Source organism: Anoplophora glabripennis, unplaced genomic scaffold (genome assembly GCF_000390285.2).
Source record: "Anoplophora glabripennis isolate ALB-LARVAE unplaced genomic scaffold, Agla_2.0 scaffold1197, whole genome shotgun sequence".
In the NCBI taxonomy this organism is placed as follows: Eukaryota; Metazoa; Arthropoda; class Insecta; order Coleoptera; family Cerambycidae; genus Anoplophora; species Anoplophora glabripennis.
Window position 1 is genome coordinate 1 of NW_019417272.1, and position 24,313 is coordinate 24,313.

Below are 24,313 nucleotides of genomic sequence, written 5' to 3' on the forward strand. Positions count from 1 at the left end.
CAGGCCTACACGAGATGAGGCAGGATAAAGAGGGATAATCCCCCTCGATCCCAAATCATTGAGGCCAATTTCTAGCCATAGAATAATGGCGAACTCGTAGACTTGAAAATACGACAGTGTCACTGACAGACTGACACTACTGACAGTGTTGACAGAGCGTCTTCTTCTTCCAATATTTTTCCTTTACGCAATCATTTACACATAATTTCAGTACAAGGTGCCCCTTATGACGTCACAGCCGTTTTGAAATATTAGGTCTGTTCCAACAAGAGTCAGGGATTGGTTCCAAACCGTCAGAAATGTGCATCCAACTAATTCTTGCGATATATTCACTGAAGACACATTTAGAATCTAGCTGACCAAACATTTCGAACGGTTGGGAACCAATCCCTGACTCTTGTTGGAACAGACCTATTGTAAAAAAATCAGTTTTAAATAATTATTTTAAAACTGTTCTGACGCATTTCTCAATCTCTAATTGTGCATACACACTAATTAGTACGTGTAGAATTATATTATCTACTTTTTGAAATTTGGTCAACAACCCTATTGCTAGGTAGGAGGTTGTTAAAAATTATACCAAAGCAGACTTATTCACATTTATACCTTTGTAGCGTATACACTTATTATTTTAAAAATTATATTTATTCTATAGTGNGAATAAAATCTCGAGCTGGCAAACGAGTTGAAGTGCGCGTGAAACCTCGCAAGCTGCAAACTTTGACGTCCGTGCCGACTTCCGTGCCGGTTACGGGATATGCGCAATATGATTGTTTTAATAAAATGTCAACATAATTTTAATTTTATGGAATTTTGAAATTAGTTTAACCATTATGTTGATTAACCACGATGGAAGAATGGGAAACTGATTATCCCCTCTTTTACAGGTAACAATGCTGTTGTTGTTACTTAAAAAGACAGCTATTATGGCAATTCGAGCAAAAAAAACTCCATTAAAAGACTTCTGGGTCTTGGGGGAGTAAGACCAATTCGAACGGCCCGGAGAAATAATGAATTTTATGAAAATTTTCTTCGTAAGGCTCGTTTCAGTGAGCCCAACATTTTTTTTCAATTTTATAATCTGCCAGGTTTATCATAGTGGTCTGTAATTGGAGATACACTGTAATAAAAATTCGTTGCTAAACTTAGGAGCAGCTTGGAATTGGCTCATTTTAATTATTATTATAGATTATTATTGTACATTTTAATTTAAAATTTTGAAAACAAACAAAATATAAATATAACTTAAAGTATACAGCTAAAACAGCTGATTTAAGTTGAAGCCAACGCGCATGTACCAAGTGTCGCCTGAATTTTATTCTGAATGGTCAAATCCGTGCAGACTTTCGTGCCGAAGTGTGAGTTGGCTAGCAAATTGATTCTGAATGCACCTTAATTCCTGTAAATGGAACTCGTACTCGTATTATCTGGCAACAGTGGCAACACTGATTGTCAGCATTTTGTCAGCTATAAACATAGAAACAGTACTATATTTTCTATGGCTATAAATGTCAAAGCCGTCAAAGCTGTGCATTCCGAGATTTTGTATGGAATAAAAATATTGTATTTTTACTTTGTTGACTTTCCAACTGCATGAATATTGTGTTATTTACCCATGTCATGGGACTTATATTCATTACAACTAATTCTGTGTAAAGTTTTTGTTTTTCTTTTAGTAATTCAAGACGTAATTATTTAGTTGAAGGTTGATTGTTTTGACAGATTGTTTTTTTTCTCCCATAAATATAATTTCAATTTAATAGTTTTCATTTTTAGATATGTGAATGTATATTTATGTATTTTGTAGGAATGAATATTATTTCATCAAAATTTAAAGGATTGACTTTTCCATTAAGGAGACTTGTAATGTGTTTATACAGTTAAATACTCATTTTTAATCATGAAGTGTTTCTTGTTATATATATTTCTGGGTTTATTGAAAAGATGCAGCGCAGAAATTTATGCTATTAAATTCGTAAGTATTACAAAATTTTGTATGCACAATTTTTCTTTTGTCATTTTTAGGAGTCACAATTTTATTTTGAAGAATTTGGAGATATTCAGGCACAGTTTGGACCAAAATTAGCAGATGGAGGTGAGTAAAATGGTAAAAAAAGTAATTTGCTATAGAAGATTCCTTACTCCAATTGTGATGCACAATGTAAATTGGGCACAGTTTAAACTCTGCATAGGATATCTCGAAAGAGAAAGGGTGATCAAATTTTATTGTATTTGATTTTTGCAAATGTGGTTTTATCTATTCTTGGCCTTTGCTGGTTCTCGCCCACTAGAGGATATTAAATTCAATAATAGTAAAACCCTAAGACTACAAATTAAAAGAATACCATGCCTATTTTCAGTCGCCTTTATGTCATTAAATTTGAGTATTCCTTCAGCTGCTGCATAAAATGCTAATTTATAACACGTTTGTATATATCGATATAACGGATATTGTTGCAGCCTTGGTATAAAAAGTATTGGTAAGGTGATACTATTTAGAAGGTAACATTTTTTATTTATGTTTTTGGGGTATGTAGATGACATTATATTTAAACTTTAAATTTAACTATTACGTTTAGGTTAAAATAAGTTAAATCTCGATTTCAGTCAGGGTGGCTGAGAACCGGGTATAATATGCACATAAATGTATTGTCTTTCCAATATTTGCAAGTTGGGTTACAATATTCTCTTCCCAAAAATATATATAATCAATTCAATTGAATTTTTAACCACCAAAAAACAAGCATTTGCTAGTCATTTTTCAATTCTTATTTGTGACTGAAAAAAGTTTTTGAATGAGCTAGTTTTCGGCCACTGTTTTTTTATCATTATTTAGTGATCAGTTTTTTTCATTCTGCGTTGTGTTTGTGAACATTTTTATTTTTTATGAGTGAATGTATGGGGAAAAAGTCAATTTTTATAATCGTCGACATTTAAATGTTTTTTTTTTTAATACATAACTAATTAATTAAATTTTGCCAAATGGACGTCACATTGTGGAAACTATGGCGTAAAACGGCATTGTATTGTCTAACTACTGGAATAAACTGACTAACAATTGCAGATTTTCTTTCATAAAACATTTAAGTAGATGAATATTATTAAAGAATTAAATTCTGTTTTTGGGAGATGATTTCTAGGTTCACAGATGATTTTTGTGATGAAAAAATTTCTATTGAAATTTGCAAAATAAATTAAAATACGGGGTGCCCTCCATAGAATCTCGAAGAGTTGCACATTTATGTACAAAATATTTTCATTTACATTTAAGTAATAGGTGTTTTTATGTTTTTTTGCAATGTTCATTTTTCTTGAAAGTTACAGCAATATGAATTTTAAAACATATGATGTACCTATCACCTTTTATAAAAGGTCATAGAAAAAAGTTGCTCCAATTTCGATAGAACATTGCAGATAATATTTCTTTCAACTTTCCGATTTTTTTTTTTAAATTGTCCATATTCATTAATTTCAAATTTTCTGATTAAGAAAGATACAAATTTACAGTTTTTACTGTCCATTCCATTTTTTATAGAAAAGTTCTATTATTTTTTCTAGTAGACCTAGTATTATAAAGGCTTAACAATTATTTTTTTGTAAATTTCATCAAGCATAAATGAGAATAAACGATAATAAATAAGCATAAACATGAAGGACTTGCAAATTTATGTTAAACTTTGGATATTTCATTTTTTTTGCGAGAAAGTGCACATTGAGAATATTCTCGCATTTAGAACATTAAGTGCAGGTAAACTAATCCATTTGAGCCCTGAGAGTAGGATGTGTAATAGCAAAGTAGTGGACTGGGGAGTTTATACCTTTACTATATGTTACGTGCTGCCTACATTTCTATCTCATCCTACATCCAGTGCGCTCTGTTCTTGATTTGCGCATTTTAAAAGTTCCTTGATAACAGTCCAAACGTAGGAAAATTTTTAATACTTATCTGCAATAGTTTTGGATATATAACAGGTGTTTTTTTTAACCTGAAACTTTCAAATATCTCGAGAAATAAGCACCCTACGAAAAAAATGTCAATAATAAAAATTAATCATTCCGCAGGGGAAATACACTAATGCTAAAATAAGTTCCTCCCCCATCCCCTGTAGGTGGGGAGAAGGGAACTGTAATCTTAAAGAGGAACCCCCATTTTGTATTGCAGATTCGAATCCTACGACTAAAAATACTTAGGATTTGTCTGAAATATTTTTTTCGATTCATGATATGTAGATGACTGTAATCGATGGAATTCAATTTTTCTCCATTTCTCATATTCAGAATCTATGTATTCTGCAATGCGTTTGCAATGAAAAAATATGTTTTATGTAAATATTCGAGAAATTCATCGCCAAAAAAGTTTATTCATTTTACAAATTTTGAATAACTAGGAAATTATTACTTGTAGAAATGTAAATGGCTTTTAGCATAACCAATGTGGACATAGTAGTTTTCTGTTTCCTTCTGGTGCTTGATTAAAATGACTTGTTTCTTAAAGTTATTTCTTTCTCTCTACGTTTAATTTGTGTTTTTGCAGTCACAAAAAACATGAAGAAAGAAATAATACTAAGGTCAAAAGTAAACATAATAAAACATTTTCATAAAAATTATTTCTAACAAAAATGGTATCTTTAAAATAAAATATAAAAAAAAAATTTTGAAAGCAGATTTACTCAAGCACTTCGATAAGTCATAAGCGAAGGAAATCGCGTTGACCAAGCATCCCAGAAAGGACGCCTGTTCTGTGCTTATTTCTCGAGATAATTGAAAGTTTCAGGTTAAAATCACCCGGTGGTCCATTTTTCATGGCTCACCATTGGCATGTGGGAAACCGTAAGATATACAGAGTGGCTCATATTAGAAAAAAGTTGAGCCTTTTCAGGGTCATTAAAATAAACCAAACAGATCAAAGATATCTACTGCCGTTCCTGAAATATTGTGAAAAAACAAAATACATACTTCAAAAAGTGCCATCTAGCGTCATTATATCACAACAGAAAGAGCTGAAATTTGGTACTGGGGGATAAGTAGATACGAGGAATCCATTTTCGTCGAAAGATAATTTCTAGTCACTAGTTTTAGTTATACAACATTCAATAATTGTTTTTTTTTGTGGGCGCCATATTGAATCTTGACAATAAAAGATAGATAATAAAATTACGAATACGTTAATATGTAACACTACTATTTTATTTGCAAAATAACCCATGAAATTAAAAAAATTAAATAATTTATTTAAATTAATAAAATCTAGTTCTTCATTTCAGTGTTGTGTATGTGTATGTGATTGTACTTTTATCTTATTTTTTACCTTTGTACATGCATTTGTAACTTTACTTTTATCACTTGTGGAAGCATTTTATTATGTATTTAAACACCAATAAATAATAATAATAATAATATTGAAACATCCTGTAGAACAAAAAAGAGTAACATTTTGCCAAGACCTGTTGGGCCCGCTTTATTTTGATACCAGCTATCACCCCTTAGCTAATGTTCAATTAATTATGGGACACCCTGTATATATACGTATGTAATTATCATTAACCATTTTTGTAGATATAAGTAAGACCATGACCATTTTAATTTTATATAACTTAGGGTAAAATATAGGGTGTTCTATTTAAAAAAAAGAAATTAATATTTTTAAATCTGCTCAAATGTACAGGGTGTTCCAATTAAAACAAGTTTCTGGTTGTACTTATTATCTATACTCCATAATTAAAAAATATGAAAAATGAATAAATGAATTGAAATAATTGTGACTAATAAAATATTGCTTCTATAAAATTAATCTAAATTGTGAAGCTCTAAAAAGCGTAGAAGTCCTTTATTTACTAGAAAATTGTTCATAACTCTTTATCATAAAATTAAATAGCTTATTAAAGATCTTTAAAAATTTGTTACAAAATGATATTTATTGATAATGGTTTCATAACTAAGCCAATAACATTTACTGCTTTCAAGAATAACAAAATTAATGCTTTGGGCCAATCCTAAAAAACAGTAAACGTGGTAGTAGTTTTAAAGCTTTCACAGCCCATGCTGTTTCTTAAAAGTATAAGTATAAAGTCAAAAATTGTTTGCTAAGGCTAAGGAAATACATTGTAAATCTATACCGGCAATGACCAGCTAAATAGGCAAAGGTACAACAATCTGAACAAGTATAAATGGACCTGGATTCAAATATATTTAGTTTTATACCATAATTATAAGTACTAAAATCTCAAATTATTTTTAAAGACATTAATTAGTTTACATAAATTGTGTAGTCAAAAAAATAATGATTGATTTGAACAGAAAATATGGTCTTAAACCGGTTAATGTTATCGACTTGGAATAAGAGAACCTTATTTATATGATTTTTAAAGGATTTTTTTATCATTTTGTTTAACTCTTTAAAATACTGCATATAAAAAAGTTATGAACAATTTAATAGTCAATAAAGGCCATTTAAACCCTTATGGATTCAGAATTTTGATGATTCTTTTTTGAAGGTATAGTTTGTTTTAAGTGTTAGATTTCTTAAGATTATTGGAATTTTAATTAAACAAAAAGATTAAAACTCAATTTTATTCTAGACATTTATGAATTGCATAACCCGCGAGCTTGCTAGAGAATGTGTATCGTTTTCTTGGTACTCGACGTCTTTCATCCGCTGTGGTGAGCTCCCTTGTGACAGTAATATCAACAAACAAATGATAACTGTCTTGTCAAATTCCTAACACCTATATTAAATTTGAAAAAAATCACTTGGCTGGAAAAAGTTATAGTAAAACATTAATTAGAAAAAAATGTAAGCTTTGATATTTTTCTTAAGGAGAAATAAAGGGCTGAAAAGGGTAAGAACGGTAAAAATCCGTTATCGATTATTGTATATATATATTGTATATATTATTGTAAATATGTATGTTCAACTAAAGAAAAACGTAAATAGCTTCGACAAATATGGGCTCTTGTCGGGGCAGGTTAGGACTTGGTTATTTTGATGGTAAGATGAGGTGATCCTTTCTTAGTAGTGGCCACTAAATATGTCTAGTTAACAAATGTATCAGTGATTACTGAGTAAGTACTTCGCCTCTGTTTGAAAATATAACTGTGTCCATTTAACATGAAAGATATACAGGGTGTGATATATCTACTGCACAATCAATAAGCAACTGTGATACTACTTATCACCAAACTCGTTTGTATATTAAACATCTAAACAAATCTAAGCATTTTCATATTGTTCTTGACACCCCTCCCGTATCAACTCCAGGTGTGCAATGGATGTTTGGGGCAAACTCAAAACACCCACCAAAATGCTCCCATTTTGTGGCACCGATTAGCCTGAGGACACCCTCTCGACTAATCCAGCACCAGGGGTTAATGGATGCAAAGGGCAAACTTGCGATGCAAGTACTGAGTACTGAGTACCGTGACAAACACATCATAAGACTCACTCAAAAACATTATCCATGGATCTCTACACTGTCGGTATTGACGAGCAAAACAGTAAAAAAACAGTGATGTAAAAACTTATTTACATCAAATGTCATTAAACTTACTAGTAACTGGCCAATCAATTATGCAGATCTAGCATCATAATTCATAATGCCAATTCATCAACAGTTACTAACACAAAATAATTCTTTCTATAATAACTCTTAGTGTTACTCAAATGACACTGTACTGGGTATATCGTATATCTCGAAATAAGACTTTACTAATCTATGCAAAGGACACATAATTATTTCTTCAAAAGAATATGCAATCTAATTAATGATGCTCGTCAAATCAAAAATCTAACTTCTCAATAAAATTGACAACGTAAAATAAAACAATGCTAACTAACAATTACTTTCAAAATGTACTTTATATGAATTAGCTATAATTTCTAATAAATAGGTATGCTCAATGAGAAAACTCACAACATATATGAATTAGCTATAATTTGTAATAAATAGGTATGCTCGGTGAGAGAAAAACTGACAAGTTATATGAATAGGCTATAGTTTCTAGTAGATAGGTGAAAAGTTATATGAATTTGCTGTAATTACTACTAAATAGGTTTTCACAGCACAGTCATAGATAGAAGTGATCTCTTTTCAAAGTTTAGGTAAAAGGGTCTGCCTGAAATTTATAATCTAAACAAAGCCATTAGGTGTTAACAGGTTAACTAGCTACTCCTGTTTACAAATACCAGACGCCATGCCGGGCGAATTTGTGCCTTATTTCTAACTTAAAACTCCTAATATTTAAAATAGGGTCTTAAAGGTGCAAAAAGAATTACTATCTTACAAAAATATATTTGAGATTATAGTTAACAAGTTTTTGAAAACATTTCATTGAAGTTCTACCATTATATTTATGAGTAAAATTACCTCTTCAAATTTTTGTTTTTATTTCTGGAATATAGACCAGTATATTTTAATTTTTATAGGAATAACGAAAATGTTTGTAGGTATGATAACCTATACTTCCACAAATTTGTGTATGTATGTGTGATTGTAATAAGTGTGAATAAATTAATTTTACCATATACAGGATATTTCAAAAAGATATTGCCAAACTTGAGGGGGATATAGAGGACATTGTGGTAGAAAATTTTTGTATATAAACCCCTAGTCGGAAATGAGCCATTTTGGACCTGGAGCAATTTTTGTCCAAAAACATAATGTTATCTCGTTGACACCAAAAGATTTTGATATTTAAGTAATTTTTAAGTGTAACAAAAAAAAAAAAAACAGATTTGAAACAAAATAAACACGTTTATCTCTTCTGATAAGTGTTTATCAACTGCATGTCTTATATACGATGTTGGTAAAAATTGATTTTATCCACAACTTTTTTATCAATGCAATGTCATCTGTGTCTCGCTGTGAGGAATAGTGAAACAAATGAACAAATCTGTCACGTAATAAATGATCGGACCTAATTGAGTGTTTCACATTTCTTTTATTTGCGACGAAATTTTGCTTCGAAGTTGTTGAAATGGACCAATTTACGTTCGAAGAGTTTGCAGACATGCATCTTATTTATGGCGAAACAAGATGCAACGCTAGAGAAGCTGATCGCTTTCCCAATCACCGACATCCTTGCCGAACAACATTTTCGTTAATCCATCGTCAGTTAAGACAAAAATACAACTTTACACTAGATGTAGGAAGTTGACATCTACGAACTACACGGACAGTGGTCATTGAGGAGGTTTTGCATCAAACTAAAGAACCGTTTTGAACATTTATTATAAATTTACTATTTTTGCGTTATCCTTAATAAAAATTACTTAAATATCGAAGCCTTTTGGAGTCATCATAATAACATTACGTTTTTGGACAAAAATTGCTCCTGGGCCAAAACGGTTCATTTCCGACTAGGGGTTTATATACAAAACTGCTTTCACAATGTCCTCTATAACCCCCTCAATTTTAGCAACACCATTTTGAAACACCGTGTATATGTTTAGAAACTTTTATATAATCAACTATGTAAGAAATACTAATGAAAGTATCTGATATAGTAATGGTTATATTTGTTTTTTTTTATTTAGCAAGTCTAATATTGTTTTTTTTTTCAGCAGTGCGAGGAATGCTGGTAAACCCAGAGCCACCTAGTGCTTGTAATAAGTCACTAAAACCGCCACCAACAAACATAGTTAATGAAATAGGAAAATGGGTGTTACTTGTACCACGATATACATCTGAACTTAACTGTTCATTTGAGGAGAAAGTTCGTATAGCACAATTAGCAGGATATGATGCTGTTATAGTGTATAACATTAATTCAGAAGAGTTAGTGCCAATGTCTGCTAAAAATGGTACTGGTATTAATATACCTTCTGTATTTGTAAGCTATTCCTCTGGGGAAATGTTGAAAAATATTTATACAGACCCTAAATATTTTGTGGTGATAACTGGAGAATCTCCATTTAATATACAAACTCATCTTCTGATTCCATTTGCCATTGTTGTCGGAATTTGTTTTATAGTGATGATTACTTTTATGGTGAGTACCTAAATTGTCTATTTATTATAAATGAGAAATATAATACTGTGTTCAAACAATCAAACATATTTGTGTTGAACATGCGTGAGGTAAAATATTGCTTTTATATATACAGGGTGTCCCACCACGAACTCCATCGATGGATATCTGGGAAACCGCTCAAAGGATTTTTTTTGAAATTATGATGGTGTGATACGAACCGTGGGGCCTACCAAGCTAAAATACTTTTAAGGTCATCGTACTAACTTTCTTATTTAAGAGCATCTATTTTTAAGTTGAAAACATATAGCACACTCCATACTTAGGATTGACCATTTCCGACGTATTTTGATTTTTAAGCAAAAATTGACAGATGCAGACTGTCAGCAAAATTTAGTTTTTCCGGAAACACAAGGTTATTTTTTTGTGCAAATTGGACATTTTGTAGAGGAAGACCTAATTTATAGAATTTGACATGAAAATTTTCCAATTTTTATAGAGGGTGGCCAAAAAAAAAATTATCGAATATGAAGTTCAGAGAATGTGGAAAATATTTAAATGGAAACCCCTAATTTTTTAACGTATTTGCATTCTGCACTAAAGTTAAGTGTAACTTTGTGAAAGTTTGTAAATAAAATGAAATCCACTGGGTTTAGATATAGGGAAACTTTAACAAAGTTACACTTAATTTTAGTGCAGAATGCGTATACGTTAAAAAAATTTGGGGTTTCCATTTAAAAATTTCGTTTTCCACATTTTCTGAAATTCATATTCGATAATTTTTTTTTTGACCACCCTGTATAAAAACTGGAAAATTTTCATGTCAAATTCGATAAATTAGGTATTCCTCTACAAAATGTCCAATTTGCACAAAAAAACTAAACCTATGATTCCGGGAAAATTAAATTTTGCCGACAGTCTGCATCTGTCAATTTTTGCTTAAAAATCAAAATATCTCAGAAACGGTCAATCCTAAAATAGATGCTCTTTCCAAAAATGCGATAATATACAGGGGGTTTCATTTAAAATAACAAAGTTAATATCGACATCCGGTATAATCGAAAGTACGATGACTTTGAAAATATTTTAGCCTGGTACGCCCCACGGTCCGTATCACACCAATACAATTTCAAAAAATTCTTTGAGTGGTTTCCCAGATATTCATCGATGGAGTTCATGGTGGGACACCCTGTACATATATGTATACAGTAGAGCCTCGATGATCCAAACTACCAAAAAACAACCCCTGTTCGGACTGGCGGGGCGTTAGGATTATAGTATGTTAAAAAAAAGGCAAGTATATTTTGACAGAATATGTATATTTATTGAGATGCCTACTACAAGATACATATTTAAACCACAAAATATACGTTACTTATTCATAAAGTCATCAATTTTAGTTTGGCGGGTTCTATTTATTGACCAAGAAAAGGCTTTGTCCCTCAAATTTCGCAGCATCATCTTTTCGGATAAAGAAAAGTCATTTTCGTCATCCCAATCCAAACAAGTATTCAGTGCTGATATAGCTTGTGAATGAGGAATTTTCTTGACGTTTAAAGCAGAAGTATTGTCAACAAAAAGCTCGTCAGTCTCTTGCCTAAGTTGGGCTATGATCTCATCATCAGTTATGGGTTCTGTGCAATTCTCCTCTTCGCTGATTGTCAAGAAAGTGGAAATGGTTTCTTCTGTATATCCACGGTTGCGTAGAAGACTGAGTGGGAGATTGTCTTCCACGTCAGAGCCATCGTTTTCTTCTGATCCATTTTCTGCTTCATTGAATTGGTCAGGCCATAGAGGCTTCCAAGATTTTTTGATGAGAGACGACGACACGTGATCCCAACATTGCGCTATTGAAAAAATTGCGTCTTTAATTGTGATGCTTTTAATAACATCATGTAGTGTTAAACTTTCATCATCTTCTTGTTGCGCAAAAACTTGAATCAGCAGTTTCTTCTTGTAATTAATCTTGACATTTTGAATTACGTTTTGATTCATAGGCTGAATCAAGGGTGTGCAGTTTGGTGGCATGTACAGTACGAAAAAATTGCCATCTTCTGTAGTCAGATCTTCAGCATCTGGATGTCCGGGCGCATTATCTAAGAGCAATAATGCTCTTTGTGGTAGACGTAATTTCTTCAAATGACGTTTGACTTCTGGAACGAAATGTTCTCTGAACCACTCCAGGAAAATATCTCTAGTTACCCAAGCACGCCTTTGTCCTTGATAATGCACCGGTAATTTTACGGATCCAAAAGATCTTGGCTTTTTGGCCTTCCCTACGACTAGTAACTGTAATTTATGATTCCCTATCGAGTTTGCACAAGGCATAAAAGTGATTCTTTCTTTAGATACCTTGGATCCAGAAGCACTAGTTTCAGCAGAAGAGGCTAAAGTTTTATCTGGCAGAACCTTCCAAAACAATCCTGATTCGTCTGCATTGTAGATTTGTTCAGGACAAAGGTCTTTTTCTCTTATCTCTTTCAAAAACTTTTCTTGGAATGGTTGAAAAGCCTCCGCATTACTAGAGACTTTCTCACCTGACACTTTCAGCTGCCGTATGCCATGACGCTTTTTGAAATTATCCAGCCACCCTCTACTTGCACTGAAATCAGACCCTGTTAGTTTTTTATGAAAGAATCTGGCTTTATACATTACGATTTCGCCTGATAAAGGAAGGTGTCTTCGTCTTTGCTCTAAAAAACAAGTGAAAAGTGCTTCTTCGAGCACTGGATTTTCTGTCAATTTTAGCGTTTTTCTTAAACCTGGACCTTTCTCGGTTTGAGCTACAAACATATTTTCGGTTCTTTTTTCCTTAAATCAGTAATTGTCGATTTTCCAACACCATATTTAAGGGCAAGAGAAGTTCTAGACACTCCATCTTTCAAACTATCCAGTATGGCACACTTTTCAGCTATAGTTAAAATTTTATGTTTGCGTTTCGGTGTAGGAACCATTTTTATAACCTCTAAAACACGTGGCGCGCGAGTTTAGCACAGAGTAACGAGAACACGCGAGGTAACTCATTCGCAACTGAAAACAAAACATAAGATCAGCGGCCACGATAAGAGAGAGAGGGGGGCAGTCGGCAGTTCGGATTACAGCGGCGTTCGGATTAGCCTGAGTACGGATTATCGAGGCTCTACTGTATATCAGAAATTACATTTAACTTTGAAGAGAAGCAGTTTGCTGGACAAAAGACTTCGTGAGCTCGCAATGTGCTTTGATGTCAGAAATTTATTTACTTTTTTATTTATATATGAAAGCATTTTGATAAAAAAATTTATGGGAATTCACTAATAGATGCCATGTGAAGTGAGTGTAGCAGCAATACTGTAAATAAAAGAAACCTTATTAAGATAAAAAACAAAAGTAATATTTTCCCCAAAGTAATTTTTAGAAATCTAGGATTTTTTTTAGTCAAGCATTAAGCAACTAGGTACTGTGAAAATTTAATTTCTTTTAGAACTACATAAATTTGTAGTCTATAACCAACAACCACAAACAGTGGTCAACAAATTTATTTCTTTAATGCTACAAATTAATTACAGACGTTTAAAATTATGTCAAACATTAAATTTTGATACTGATCAAGAACGCATTGGGATGTCATTTAGTATGACCGACAACACAACCTGCTTCCTGGCCGTCTGTCGTCTAGTGTACAATTCCCATGCCGAGATGGAACTTAATTTAAAGAAAAGCGTATGCAGGGAGCCTCAAAGCAAGTGAATTTGGTTGTTTCTAGACTCTTGTTACTTACTATGTTCATGATGTCAGACATTTGCGTCTCTGTCAACTAAATGACATTACAAATTAGAGTGCCTGTTTAAAACATTTATTTTCCGCCCAACTTTAATTAATTATTAATTAACAACCTTTAAGATTTAGAAATAGAGGATTTTAAAAAATTAAAAAGATTTCTAATATTTTCTCTACATAATTTTTTAAGGTCATTTATAAGGATTATTTCTGGACATTTAAAAAATTTATACAATATGGCCCATTTCATTCAAATTTGTTACACTTATCATTGATGACAAATTGTACAGGGTGATTGATATATCCTGGGAAATGAGAGGTCCAGGGTGTTCTGGTAATTTTTTTTCTCTCGGATATAGTGTTTTAATTGTTACAACATATTCAGTGTGTATTGGAAAATATAAATATTCATATATGAAAAACCCATGAACGTTCTCTTGTTTCACTTAATAAAATCACAACTATTTTCTAACAAGAGATGCCATATTCTGCCAACCACGGCAGAACGAACGAGGAACACGCTACAAATTATTGCGTAGTTGCCAAGTCTTCAAACATGGCAAATATGAAAAATGAAAAATAGTTTAATATGTACAGAATTTAACAATATTGTATGCATAACTTAATAATACTATCCTATAATAATAATTTTCACATGCAATTGTGATGAAAATTGCGATAAAAATATTAAGTACATTTCCAGTATAATTATACAGCTGACAACAATGATACAATTAGACTGTGAACAGACCAGGCTTCATCTAGAAATGTAAATAAATAAGTCCCCTTTATTTAAATGTCCTTGATTGATGTACAAATTTTGAGCACTTTGTAAGAACTCAACACAGAAGAAAAATTTAATTCATTTGGCAAAATAACTAGACACTTATAGTTTGAAAAAAATAAACTGTTCTTAACCCACAAAGTGTATACTCCAAATCTCAAGTATGCCGCGTCTCAGCTACAACACTCAAAAATGATGGAGTAATTTCGAATTTCGATGCTATAACTCACAAATAGATATGATAATTCACGTAGCCATCATATCACATAAAATCAATTTTGTTCCAACCGATTTGTGTGCCGTTTTAAAAATTTGCATAATTAGGTAGATATTTAACAAAAATAACAATGGCATATGTGGCACTATCATTTTGCGAAGTGCATAGTTATCTTATAAAATGATTTTGTTCCAACCGATTCGTATGCAGTTTGTTAAACTTGCATAATTATGTCAATATTTAACAAAAATAACAATGGCATACGTGGCGCTATCATTGAAATTTAACCTAAAAATTTGCTCTCTTTAAAACGTTTTTTTTTAGTATGGGTTCCACGATAACCGTATGCCCTTTAGGAAATTAAAAGTTCATGATAAAACAGTCATTTTGCAATCTTAATTTAATTTGGTAGGTATTATCATTGTCATACCTGTGCAATTAATACACAATCATACAGGTGAGAAGTTAGTTAGACCTTTAGGAACCGTATCCCTTTGGAAATTGTGCACTTTATGCCAAAAACTGTTGAATTTCGAATAGGCATACGTGTAACTATCATTTACAAATGCAATATTTATTTACACTTTTAAGGGCGTCACCCGACCCTTCGGTTCCACTCTGCCCGTATGCCGACAGTTTTCCGATTAATTGTTGCTAAAATACCGTTTAGTATGCTCGGCATACTTGTAAATATAATTGTAAAACGTGATTGTTTTTGCAATTAGGAATTACCTTTACCGGTGCATGTTCCACGGTTACCGGCTAATTGTACTTTTTCAATGGTCAGCATGCGCTAAATTAACAATAATACTTTGAAGGGCATACGTGGAGAAATCATACGGTTTTTTTGCAGCGGGCTGATGGTCTATCTCGCTATAATATAGGACGCACGTCAAAAATTTTTATATGTTTTTTGTTGCAGTTTTTGAGGCTTTTATGCTCGTAAAAAAAAAAAATTTGAGATCCATGGCCAACTTTGTGAGTAATCATAAGAAAACCGGAAAAGTACCGAATGTTTAGGGCCGTCTAACTTTTTTTATTTTAAGAGATGGAGAAAACTTATTTTAATTAAATTTCATGGCAAAATCGATATCTTTCACCTGGTATAAACAGATTTTGAAACTATCGTATGTAAATTGATGTGCCCCCTACACGGGCAAAAAAAAATTGTCATCGAAGTAGGCTATGGCCACAAAATAATTGCTTGTTTTTTCTTCTTTCATGCGATATCCTACATGTTGCCTTTTTCTTTTATATTTATTACATTTTTTATAATTTTGATATAAAAAAATATATAAATTTTCGTGTTGCTTTTGTTAATGTAAAAATTGTTTTAAACACGCCAAATATAAAAAAAATAATAAATATAATGTACTTCTTTTAAGCAAAATACAGATTTTCTTATTACTTTATTATAGTATTGGTTTTTGCATTAGAGAAAAATAATCATTTTGAAGGTGTTATAAAATAAAAAAGTCATTTGAGGAAGAGGAAAGCTCTAATTCTGTAAGTAGTTAAGAGAAAAAAGTTCCTCTTATATTAACTTAACTTAATTTTGTAACAAAGAATATTTTTATAAGAATATTAATTATTATATTAGGTATATTATTAAATTTTTGATAGCGATAACAAGGTACCTACCTACATTTTAAGTTTGAAGTGAGGTGCTCTTAATTCTCAAAACATGAATTTAATTGATTCAATTGTTATTAGTTCAATAGTAAAAATAAGTAGTGCTAAATTTTAACCAATTTTTTATTTAAATTTAGAACAGAAAAGGTAAACTTAAAAAATAAATAATCAAAAATATTTAATTTAACAGCTAATAAGTATAATTAACACAGACAAATAATAATAATTTAAGTAAGATGCTCAAATAGGCCACCTCGATTTCTGACGCATAGTCGGACCCTCCTTGATACAGCATTTATTACATTTCTTAGGATTACAGGAGGCACCGAGGCACAAGTTTCTCTTATTTTTAACTTTAGATCTTCCACAGTTTCTGGTATACTCTGGAAGACTTTATCTTTTATATAACCCCAAAAGAAAAAATCAAGGGGTGACAAATCAGGAGTACGGGCTGGCCATTCAATGGGTCCATGTGTAATCGTTGATTAAGGTAATTCTGATCAATATCCGAATTGTGTGGCAGTGCTCCATCTTGCTGGAAATAAATAAAGTTCTGTCTATTTTCGAGTGGCAAATCATCTAGCATCTCGCCAAATTCATTTTCTAAGAATCTGCGATATCTGGCACTCGTCAGTTTATCATCATAGAAGTAAGGTCCTATGATTTTGGTATCAAGAATTCCTACCCAAACGTTTACTGAAAACCTCTGTTGAAATGCGGTTTTCTATTAACAACATTAGCTGATTTTCTTGCCCTGTCCTTAAAAGATCCATATCTTCGAAGGTTTTCTCGTAATTTTGGAAAAGTTCTTCTGTTGGGTTGGACGGCATTTAGGAATTTATTTCTATATTCCGCCAGTGCTTGAACAGAATTGAAATTGCATTGACAGTACAACACAAACATATTATACTTCTCAATATGTGAAAATACCATTTTTATTCAAAATTTTTATTTTTTTAATGAACTGTAACAATTTTCAAACCAACAGATGACAACAATAAGAAGTACATTATTTATTATTTTTTTTATATTTGGCGTGTTCAAAACAATTTCTACATTAACATAAGCAACAAAAAAATTTTTATATTTTTTTATATCAAAATTATAGAAAATGTAAAAGGCGACATGTAGTATATCACATAAAAGAAGAAAAAACAAGCAATTATTTTGTGGCCATAGCCTGCTTCGATGGCAATTTTTTTTTGCTCGTGTAGGGACATACGATAGTTTCAAAATCTGTTTATACCAGGTGAAAGATATCAATTTTGCCATGAAATTTTATTAAAATAAGTTTTCTCTATCTCTTAAAATAAAAAAGTTAGACGACCCTAAACTTTCGGTACTTTTCCAGTTTTTTTATGATTACTCACAAAGTTGGCCATGGATCTCAAATTTGTTTTTACGAGCATAAAGGCCTCAAAAAATGCAACAAAAAACATAAGATTTTTGACATGTGTCGTATGTTAAGCGAAATTCATAGGAGTGGCCCTCTTATAGTAGACAGCCTGTATATACATATACAGGGTGTTTCAGTTCGAGTGAATAGAACTGAATAAATAAATCAGAATTGCCTTTTAAAGCAAGGGTCTAAGTTTCTCCCTTTTCACTATAAAGGGCCCTATCGGTGGGTTGTTAAAACAATATTGTTTTTGAAATCTTTGGTATGCTTATAACAAATTAATTCAAATTTGGTGTGGTGTTAACATTTGCACATGTGCATAATTTACTGTAAAATTTACAAATTTTTGTAGGTCAGTTGCGTCGAAATGGGTAGTTAAGTGGGATTTTTTTACCTCAACATCTATTCCAATAACCTAATAATCATTTGGGATTCATTTTTAGATTTCGTGGACAGTTCTACATAAAAAATGTTTGTTGAAAATCGGTATAATGCATCGTTTTACTGAAAATCTCAGTATGCGAATTGTTTAATAAGTACCCGGAGAGTTGGAGAGGTCTATTACACGATCAGTAGTTATTAAGATAGAAAAAAGTTTAAAGACTTTGGCCATGTAAGACACAATTACAAAACCAACCGTCTTACAGGTCCAGAAAACACACAATTGAATGTTTTGCTCCATTTATAAGAAAATCCTCATAAATCAACTCGATAAGTAGCTGCAGAACAGTCAATAAGTAAATCTTCTGTTCTAAAATATTTGCAGAAGAATAAATGGTACCCATACAAAGTACATTTAGTTCAGGAGCTTATTGAAGATTATTGCGTCCGCAGATTAGAATTTTGCTAAATAATGCAATGCCAATCTGCAATTTTTAGAGTATTGCATATGTAACAAAATTCTAGCAGATTCGGAATATATTTTTCTGGAATGTATGCTAGAAAATCAGAAAATTTATTTATTTGTATAATGATTTAGTAAAATGAATTCTAGTTGGATTTTAATTTCCAGTTCCTCCGAATATAAAGAACAGAACTCCTTGTATTTTAGCACATTTAAGGAAGATTTTCCTTTTTTTACTGGAAACCAACAGCAAATCAAAATTTCACAAGAACCAAATATTTGGAAAAAATAATGTATAAAAAATTTAAATTAATTAATTGCAAATGTATGAATAAAAAAGTTGTGGAGCAGACAAAGCAGTGGAAGTTCAAATAAACAAAGATGTGTGTCATATAAGAAACCTTTATCTAGTACAATTTTAGAGTGATATAAAATCTTGTATTTTGTTATCACGTTCAGCAGCACATATTTCACTAAGCATTGATTTTTGTATGTAGATAAATTGGTCTAAATTGTCTTATTTTGATCCCAGGGGTGTGTGGTGTAGTCCTTCTTGATTACCCAGTATAAAATAATTATTAATATTGTTTAAGATTGGTTTAGGGCCAGTTTTTCCACCTGTCCACCAACTGACCCTTACGTTATTAATGTATCGTAGATTGTAAAATTCATCAAAGATAGAAGAAGACAAAGACGTCACCGATTGCCAACATCTACTTTAAACAAAATTCCAACCCGCAAATACCAAAAGGGGGATCCTTATGAAACTTGTGCCATCTGCCTGGATGACTATGCTGAAGGAGAAAAACTTCGTATTCTGCCTTGTAACCATGGTAATTTCTTTTATTGAAATTAAAATGTAGTATATTGTCATTCATATTAATTGAAACATTGAAACCAAAATAAAAAAGGTATAATTTAAAGCATTTATTTATTAATATTAGTGATTATGTTTTAACAACACATGCATTTATTTGATCTACACAGAAACACCCTGCAATATATTTTTAAACATTATTATTGAGGATAAGAAAATAATACACTTTATCAAAAACTTCAGTTTTGCTCAAAATTAATAATATCCAAAATATTATAGTATAAGGGGTGATCTTATTCATATTCTTATTTTACTACAATTTCCTTTTTTACTTTGAGGTGTTTAAATGAGGCAAAATGTAGATGCAAATGTCGTGCAGAATCAGAATAATTAATTAGAAAAACCATTGAACATCAATTAAAATAATATATAAAGAAAAAAAAAACAATTTTTTTAGAGAGAAAGATCATGTATTTCTTTTTTTTTTCAGAAAATAATACAGGAACCTGGAAGACAGAAAAATTTTGATGATAATTATTCATTTCTTTAACTTCCAGTTTGATCAGAAACTAATTTTACCCGTACTTTTTTTTGTCTAACCTGGTATATTTTATTTGTATCAAATAGAAATTTTAATTACAAATCCACTAATATACCGTATGTTTTAAAAGCTTGGAATAAAATTCTTAAAACTTTTAATATTTTTTTGGAAATTGCTGGAACAGGTCGATTGGATTTTTTTTGTTGCTCACTTTTTGATGTGACGAATGCATATGTGGCGTCAGTCGTGTTCCGGATATGATGTCACGCTAATTTTTTGTAAATAGCAAGGTATATGGAGTAACACCTTGTTGGATAGTTCTTTTAAATATGAATGGTTGATTTTATTTGTCAGCTGCATTAATGCTAAATTTTTGGTTATAGAAAAATAATACTGGGACCTTTTGACGCAACAGTTGATTTGTTCAATTTTTAAAATTACTTTGCAGATGGCAAAATATTGTCTATTTATTTATGTGGTATTTTTTAGTACTTTATTTTATTTAATAGAGTATTTTTGGCAAACACCAAATTAGATAAAAAGATACAAAACAGGGGAAAAAGCTAAAATAATACCACAAATAAATAATTTCAGATGTGTTATGTAGTAAAATTTTATTGTTACAGTGTATCATTCAAAATGTATTGATCCTTGGCTAACAAAAAATAGGCGTGTCTGTCCTATTTGTAAGCGTAAGGTTTTTGCACATGATGAGCCACAACATGATTCTGATAGTGATTCTGATGCCGATGATACGACTCCATTAATTAACTCTAATAATCGAGGTACTCAGGGAGGTACTTTTGAGAATCAAACTGAGAATCCACTACAGAGAGCTGCAAGGTCAATTTCTCAACAATCTGGAGCTGCTACTTTTGTTACAGCGTCTGATCATCATAGCATAAATGGTGATTATCAAAGTTTAAACAGTAGTAACTCAGGATCTGAGGACTGCCTAGATAGAAGTTTACAGGAACATATTTGTGATAGCCTAGAAGTGCATGTACACAGTGTAGACACTGAAAGTAATTCTAGCAGGGGTGCAGTTAATGTATAATAGATGGGCTTCTTTATTTTAACTTCTAGTCGAGTACAAGAAGTCTATATATAATATGTATATTTAAAAAAGTGGATAATCTTGCCTAAAAGTCAGTGCTACTATTGAAGAATCTATTTTCTGGATAAGCTGAATATTTTAGAAAACTATTTTCAGTAAAAAATTTCTCATTTCGTGAGCCATAGTAGAAAATGTTAAAGTCAATATTTTTGACATTACACAATTTATTTCAAACATTATCGAAACTATATAAAAATTTCTAATAAAATTTTTTTAAAACCAAGTATAATTTTTATATCTAAGGAATATAAAAAAATTAAATTGTTCAGAATTAATTTTTCACATTTAGCATTAGGCTTCTAGCTACCAATATCCTAATAATTTTTTGGTGCTAGTTAAACCTATTTATAAATTAATATATTTAATTTGACTTAGTTTCTAAATACATTTACATGAATATGTATAATGATGTGAATGACTTCATTTGAAAAATTATTTTTACTAATGTTACTATTACATCACCACCAATACAATTAGTGTATATAAGCCAAAGAACTTTTTTTGTTTAAGAAAATTTGTTTTGGATTTTTTCTCTTGAGATGTTAATTCAAAGAATTAATTTTTTTGACAATAAATGTATTATAATTTTTTATTTATTTTTTAATATTACGGTAGGTACAGGGCTTACTGAATCTAGTCTAATGTAAGTATAAGATCTGGAAAAGTTATATAATAAATTATCAGTCCATGTACTAGTACTAGAGGAACATGTTTATGGGAACTTGAATCCTGTGTTTAATATGAATGACCACTGTGTCAATATACAGGGTGTAACTAAATAAGTGTAAAACATTTAAGGGGGTGATTCCTCATCGAAAAAAAGATAGGATCTTTCATATAAAGAAACTTCATTGGAGCATCCCTTGTTAAGATACTGCCCCTTACTGGCTAAGTGTCTTTTTGGTAGTAGAAAATGTCAGGTTAATTTCAATATTGTAACTTGTTTAGTGCTTGTGAAAAAAATTGTTAAACAAATTTTATGTACCCCCTTTAAGGGGCTGTATCTTAACAAGGGATGCTCCAATGAAGTTTCTTTATATGAAAGATCCTATCTTTTTTTCGATGAGGAATCACCCCCTTAAATGTTTTACACTTATTTAGTTACAACCCTGTATAGGTGAATAAACACTAGTTCCACTTAAGGCTGGCGTTTTATAGACAACAAATTACACATTTAGTTAGACAACGAACAAAAAAATCTATCTAAACTATAGAAATGTTGAAATACAAGGAGTCCTTTAATTTTTCGCAGTGAAAGATGACGGAAAATATAGGCACCAGTGTAAACATTGGAATGTACCTTTCCTGTTTTGTAGAGGATTTTGTAATAATACTCGATAATTACACAGGTCAGCAAAATTTGGCCGATCCTCTAACCCAGAAACCAGAATGTACTTTTCCGAAGGATTTTGGTATGCTGAATTCGAATCCGAGGTCCAAATTTTCAATTGGCTTAGGTTTTTGAGATATCCTAACCTAAAAGTGCCAAAATCGCGATTTTTTGACATATTTGAGGTTATGTTACGTGGATAGGTAAATTTTTTTGCTAAAACCATTAATGGGGTCTTAAAGTACTATATTTACTCTTTAAAATGCACTTGGATTTATCCCGATATCATTTTTCGTTTAAGAAATCGCATGTTGAAGTTTAGTCGTTTGACTTATTTCTCGATTTTTGAATATACAGTAAAATCTCATTAATCCGGCACGAATGCCGGAGTACTGGAAAATTCGAAATAATGGAATATGTATATGTAAACAGTATTAAATTAAAATTTTTTTACTTTTCATTGTTTATTAACAAAGAGATTGGTACCTACAGGGTGGGCCATTAGTGTGAGAAAGTAAAATAACTCCCTTATTATTTATAATACAGAAAAAAAGTTTATATAAAAGTTGTACAAAATCAAAAAACCTAAAGGACAAAATCAATTTGAAACACACAGGGCGATGAGTAAAAACAGGACAACCCAAATATTACATTTTTTAAATGGAACATCCTGTATATTTTTAAACATGGATTTCTGAGAAAATTCTACATATGGCAATATAAACAGTTTAACATTTTAGTGCGGGGTTGTCAAGTTATGTAGAAAATTCTTCAAATTTTGGAAAAAACATAACGGAGAAGTTGTACTAACAACTTTCAACTACTAACACTTGGAGCAAAAATATTTGACAGAGTAGTAGGCAAATGTTAGGCAAAGACTCCTATATTAGCTAATATCGATATTTTATACAGGACATTCTTTATAATACGATCATTTTAAGAAATTTCAAACTTGATTTTCTAAAATATTTCAAATGGAACACCCTGTATTTTATTGTTCTATTTGTTCTATTTCATTCACATATCAGTCCACTTCAACTTTTATCAATTATGTTCTATACCTAAAGTTGTTAGTTTTTAAGATATAGCAACATTTCTGGAAAAACCTAATTTTTATTATTTTCGGTCGCATGAAATGGCTTTTGGAAAAAACTGTCACATTGTGTCAACTTGTCAGTTCATAATTTATCATTCCATTTTGAGTTAATTTTATTAGTTAATATTTATTTGTGGTATTCTATAAAATAATAAAAATTAAGTTTTTTCAGAAATGTTGCTATATATTAGAAAAACTAACAATTTTAGACATAGAACATGCTTAATAAATGTTGAAGTGGACCGATATGTGAATAAAATACAGGGTGTTCCATATGAAAAATTAAGAAAAATTTTAAAGTTTAAACTTTCTAAAAAATGATCGTATTATAAAAAATGCCCTGTATAAAATATCGATATTAGCTAATATAGGAGTCTTTACCTAACATTTGCCTATAACTCTTATCAAATATTTTTGCTCCAAGTGTTAGTAGTTGAAAGTTAATACAACTTTTTCGAGGTCATGTTGTCTACAGGTCTACATAACTTGGCAACCTCACACTAAAATGATAAACTGTTTATATTGCCATATATAGGATTTTCTCAGAGAATCCATATGTTTAAAAATATACAGGGCATTCCATTTAAAAAATGTAATATTTAGCGTGTCCCGTTTTTACTCATCACCCTGTATGTATCAAATTAATTTTGTAGTATAGGTTTCTTGATTCTGTATAATTTTTATATAAACGTTTTTTCTGTATTATCAGTTACTAGGGAGTTATTTTACTTTCTCATTACATTTGTGTGTATATACAGCGTGTCCCACTAGTGCGGGAAAGTCCAACATCTATGTTAAAATGAGGAATATA

At 31.1% G+C, this 24,313-nt stretch overlaps 1 protein-coding gene across 4 annotated transcripts; it reads left to right on the forward strand.

Annotated features, from left to right (window-relative positions):
* The first annotated feature begins 1,470 nt into the window (after positions 1 to 1,470).
* LOC108914369 (E3 ubiquitin-protein ligase RNF13-like) lies at positions 1,471 to 21,295 on the forward strand. Of its 4 annotated transcripts, none has more exons than XM_018720181.1 (6): positions 1,471 to 1,545; positions 1,808 to 1,975; positions 2,026 to 2,095; positions 9,560 to 9,987; positions 19,260 to 19,434; positions 20,586 to 21,295. In XM_018720181.1, exons 2-6 carry the CDS (start codon positions 1,901 to 1,903, stop codon positions 21,014 to 21,016), a joined length of 1,179 nt encoding a protein of 392 aa, XP_018575697.1. In that variant the 5' UTR covers positions 1,471 to 1,545; positions 1,808 to 1,900; the 3' UTR covers positions 21,017 to 21,295. The 4 variants fall into 4 exon arrangements, with proteins under 4 accessions (XP_018575697.1, XP_018575694.1, XP_018575698.1 ...); XM_018720178.1 differs by having other exon boundaries at positions 1,492 to 1,652; XM_018720182.1 differs by having other exon boundaries at positions 1,492 to 1,652; positions 9,563 to 9,987.
* The last annotated feature ends 3,018 nt before the right edge of the window (positions 21,296 to 24,313 follow it).

Excerpts from the sequence above, each read along its gene's own strand:
- LOC108914369 (XM_018720181.1), top strand. The coding sequence starts at position 1,901 with ATGAAGTGTTTCTTGTTATATATATTTCTGGGTTTATTGAAAAGATGC. Across the intron at positions 2,096-9,559 it reads ACCAAAATTAGCAGATGGAG|CAGTGCGAGGAATGCTGGTA; the intron begins GTGAGTAAAATG and ends TTTTTTTTTCAG. Across the intron at positions 9,988-19,259 it reads TAGTGATGATTACTTTTATG|ATTGTAAAATTCATCAAAGA; the intron begins GTGAGTACCTAA and ends AATGTATCGTAG.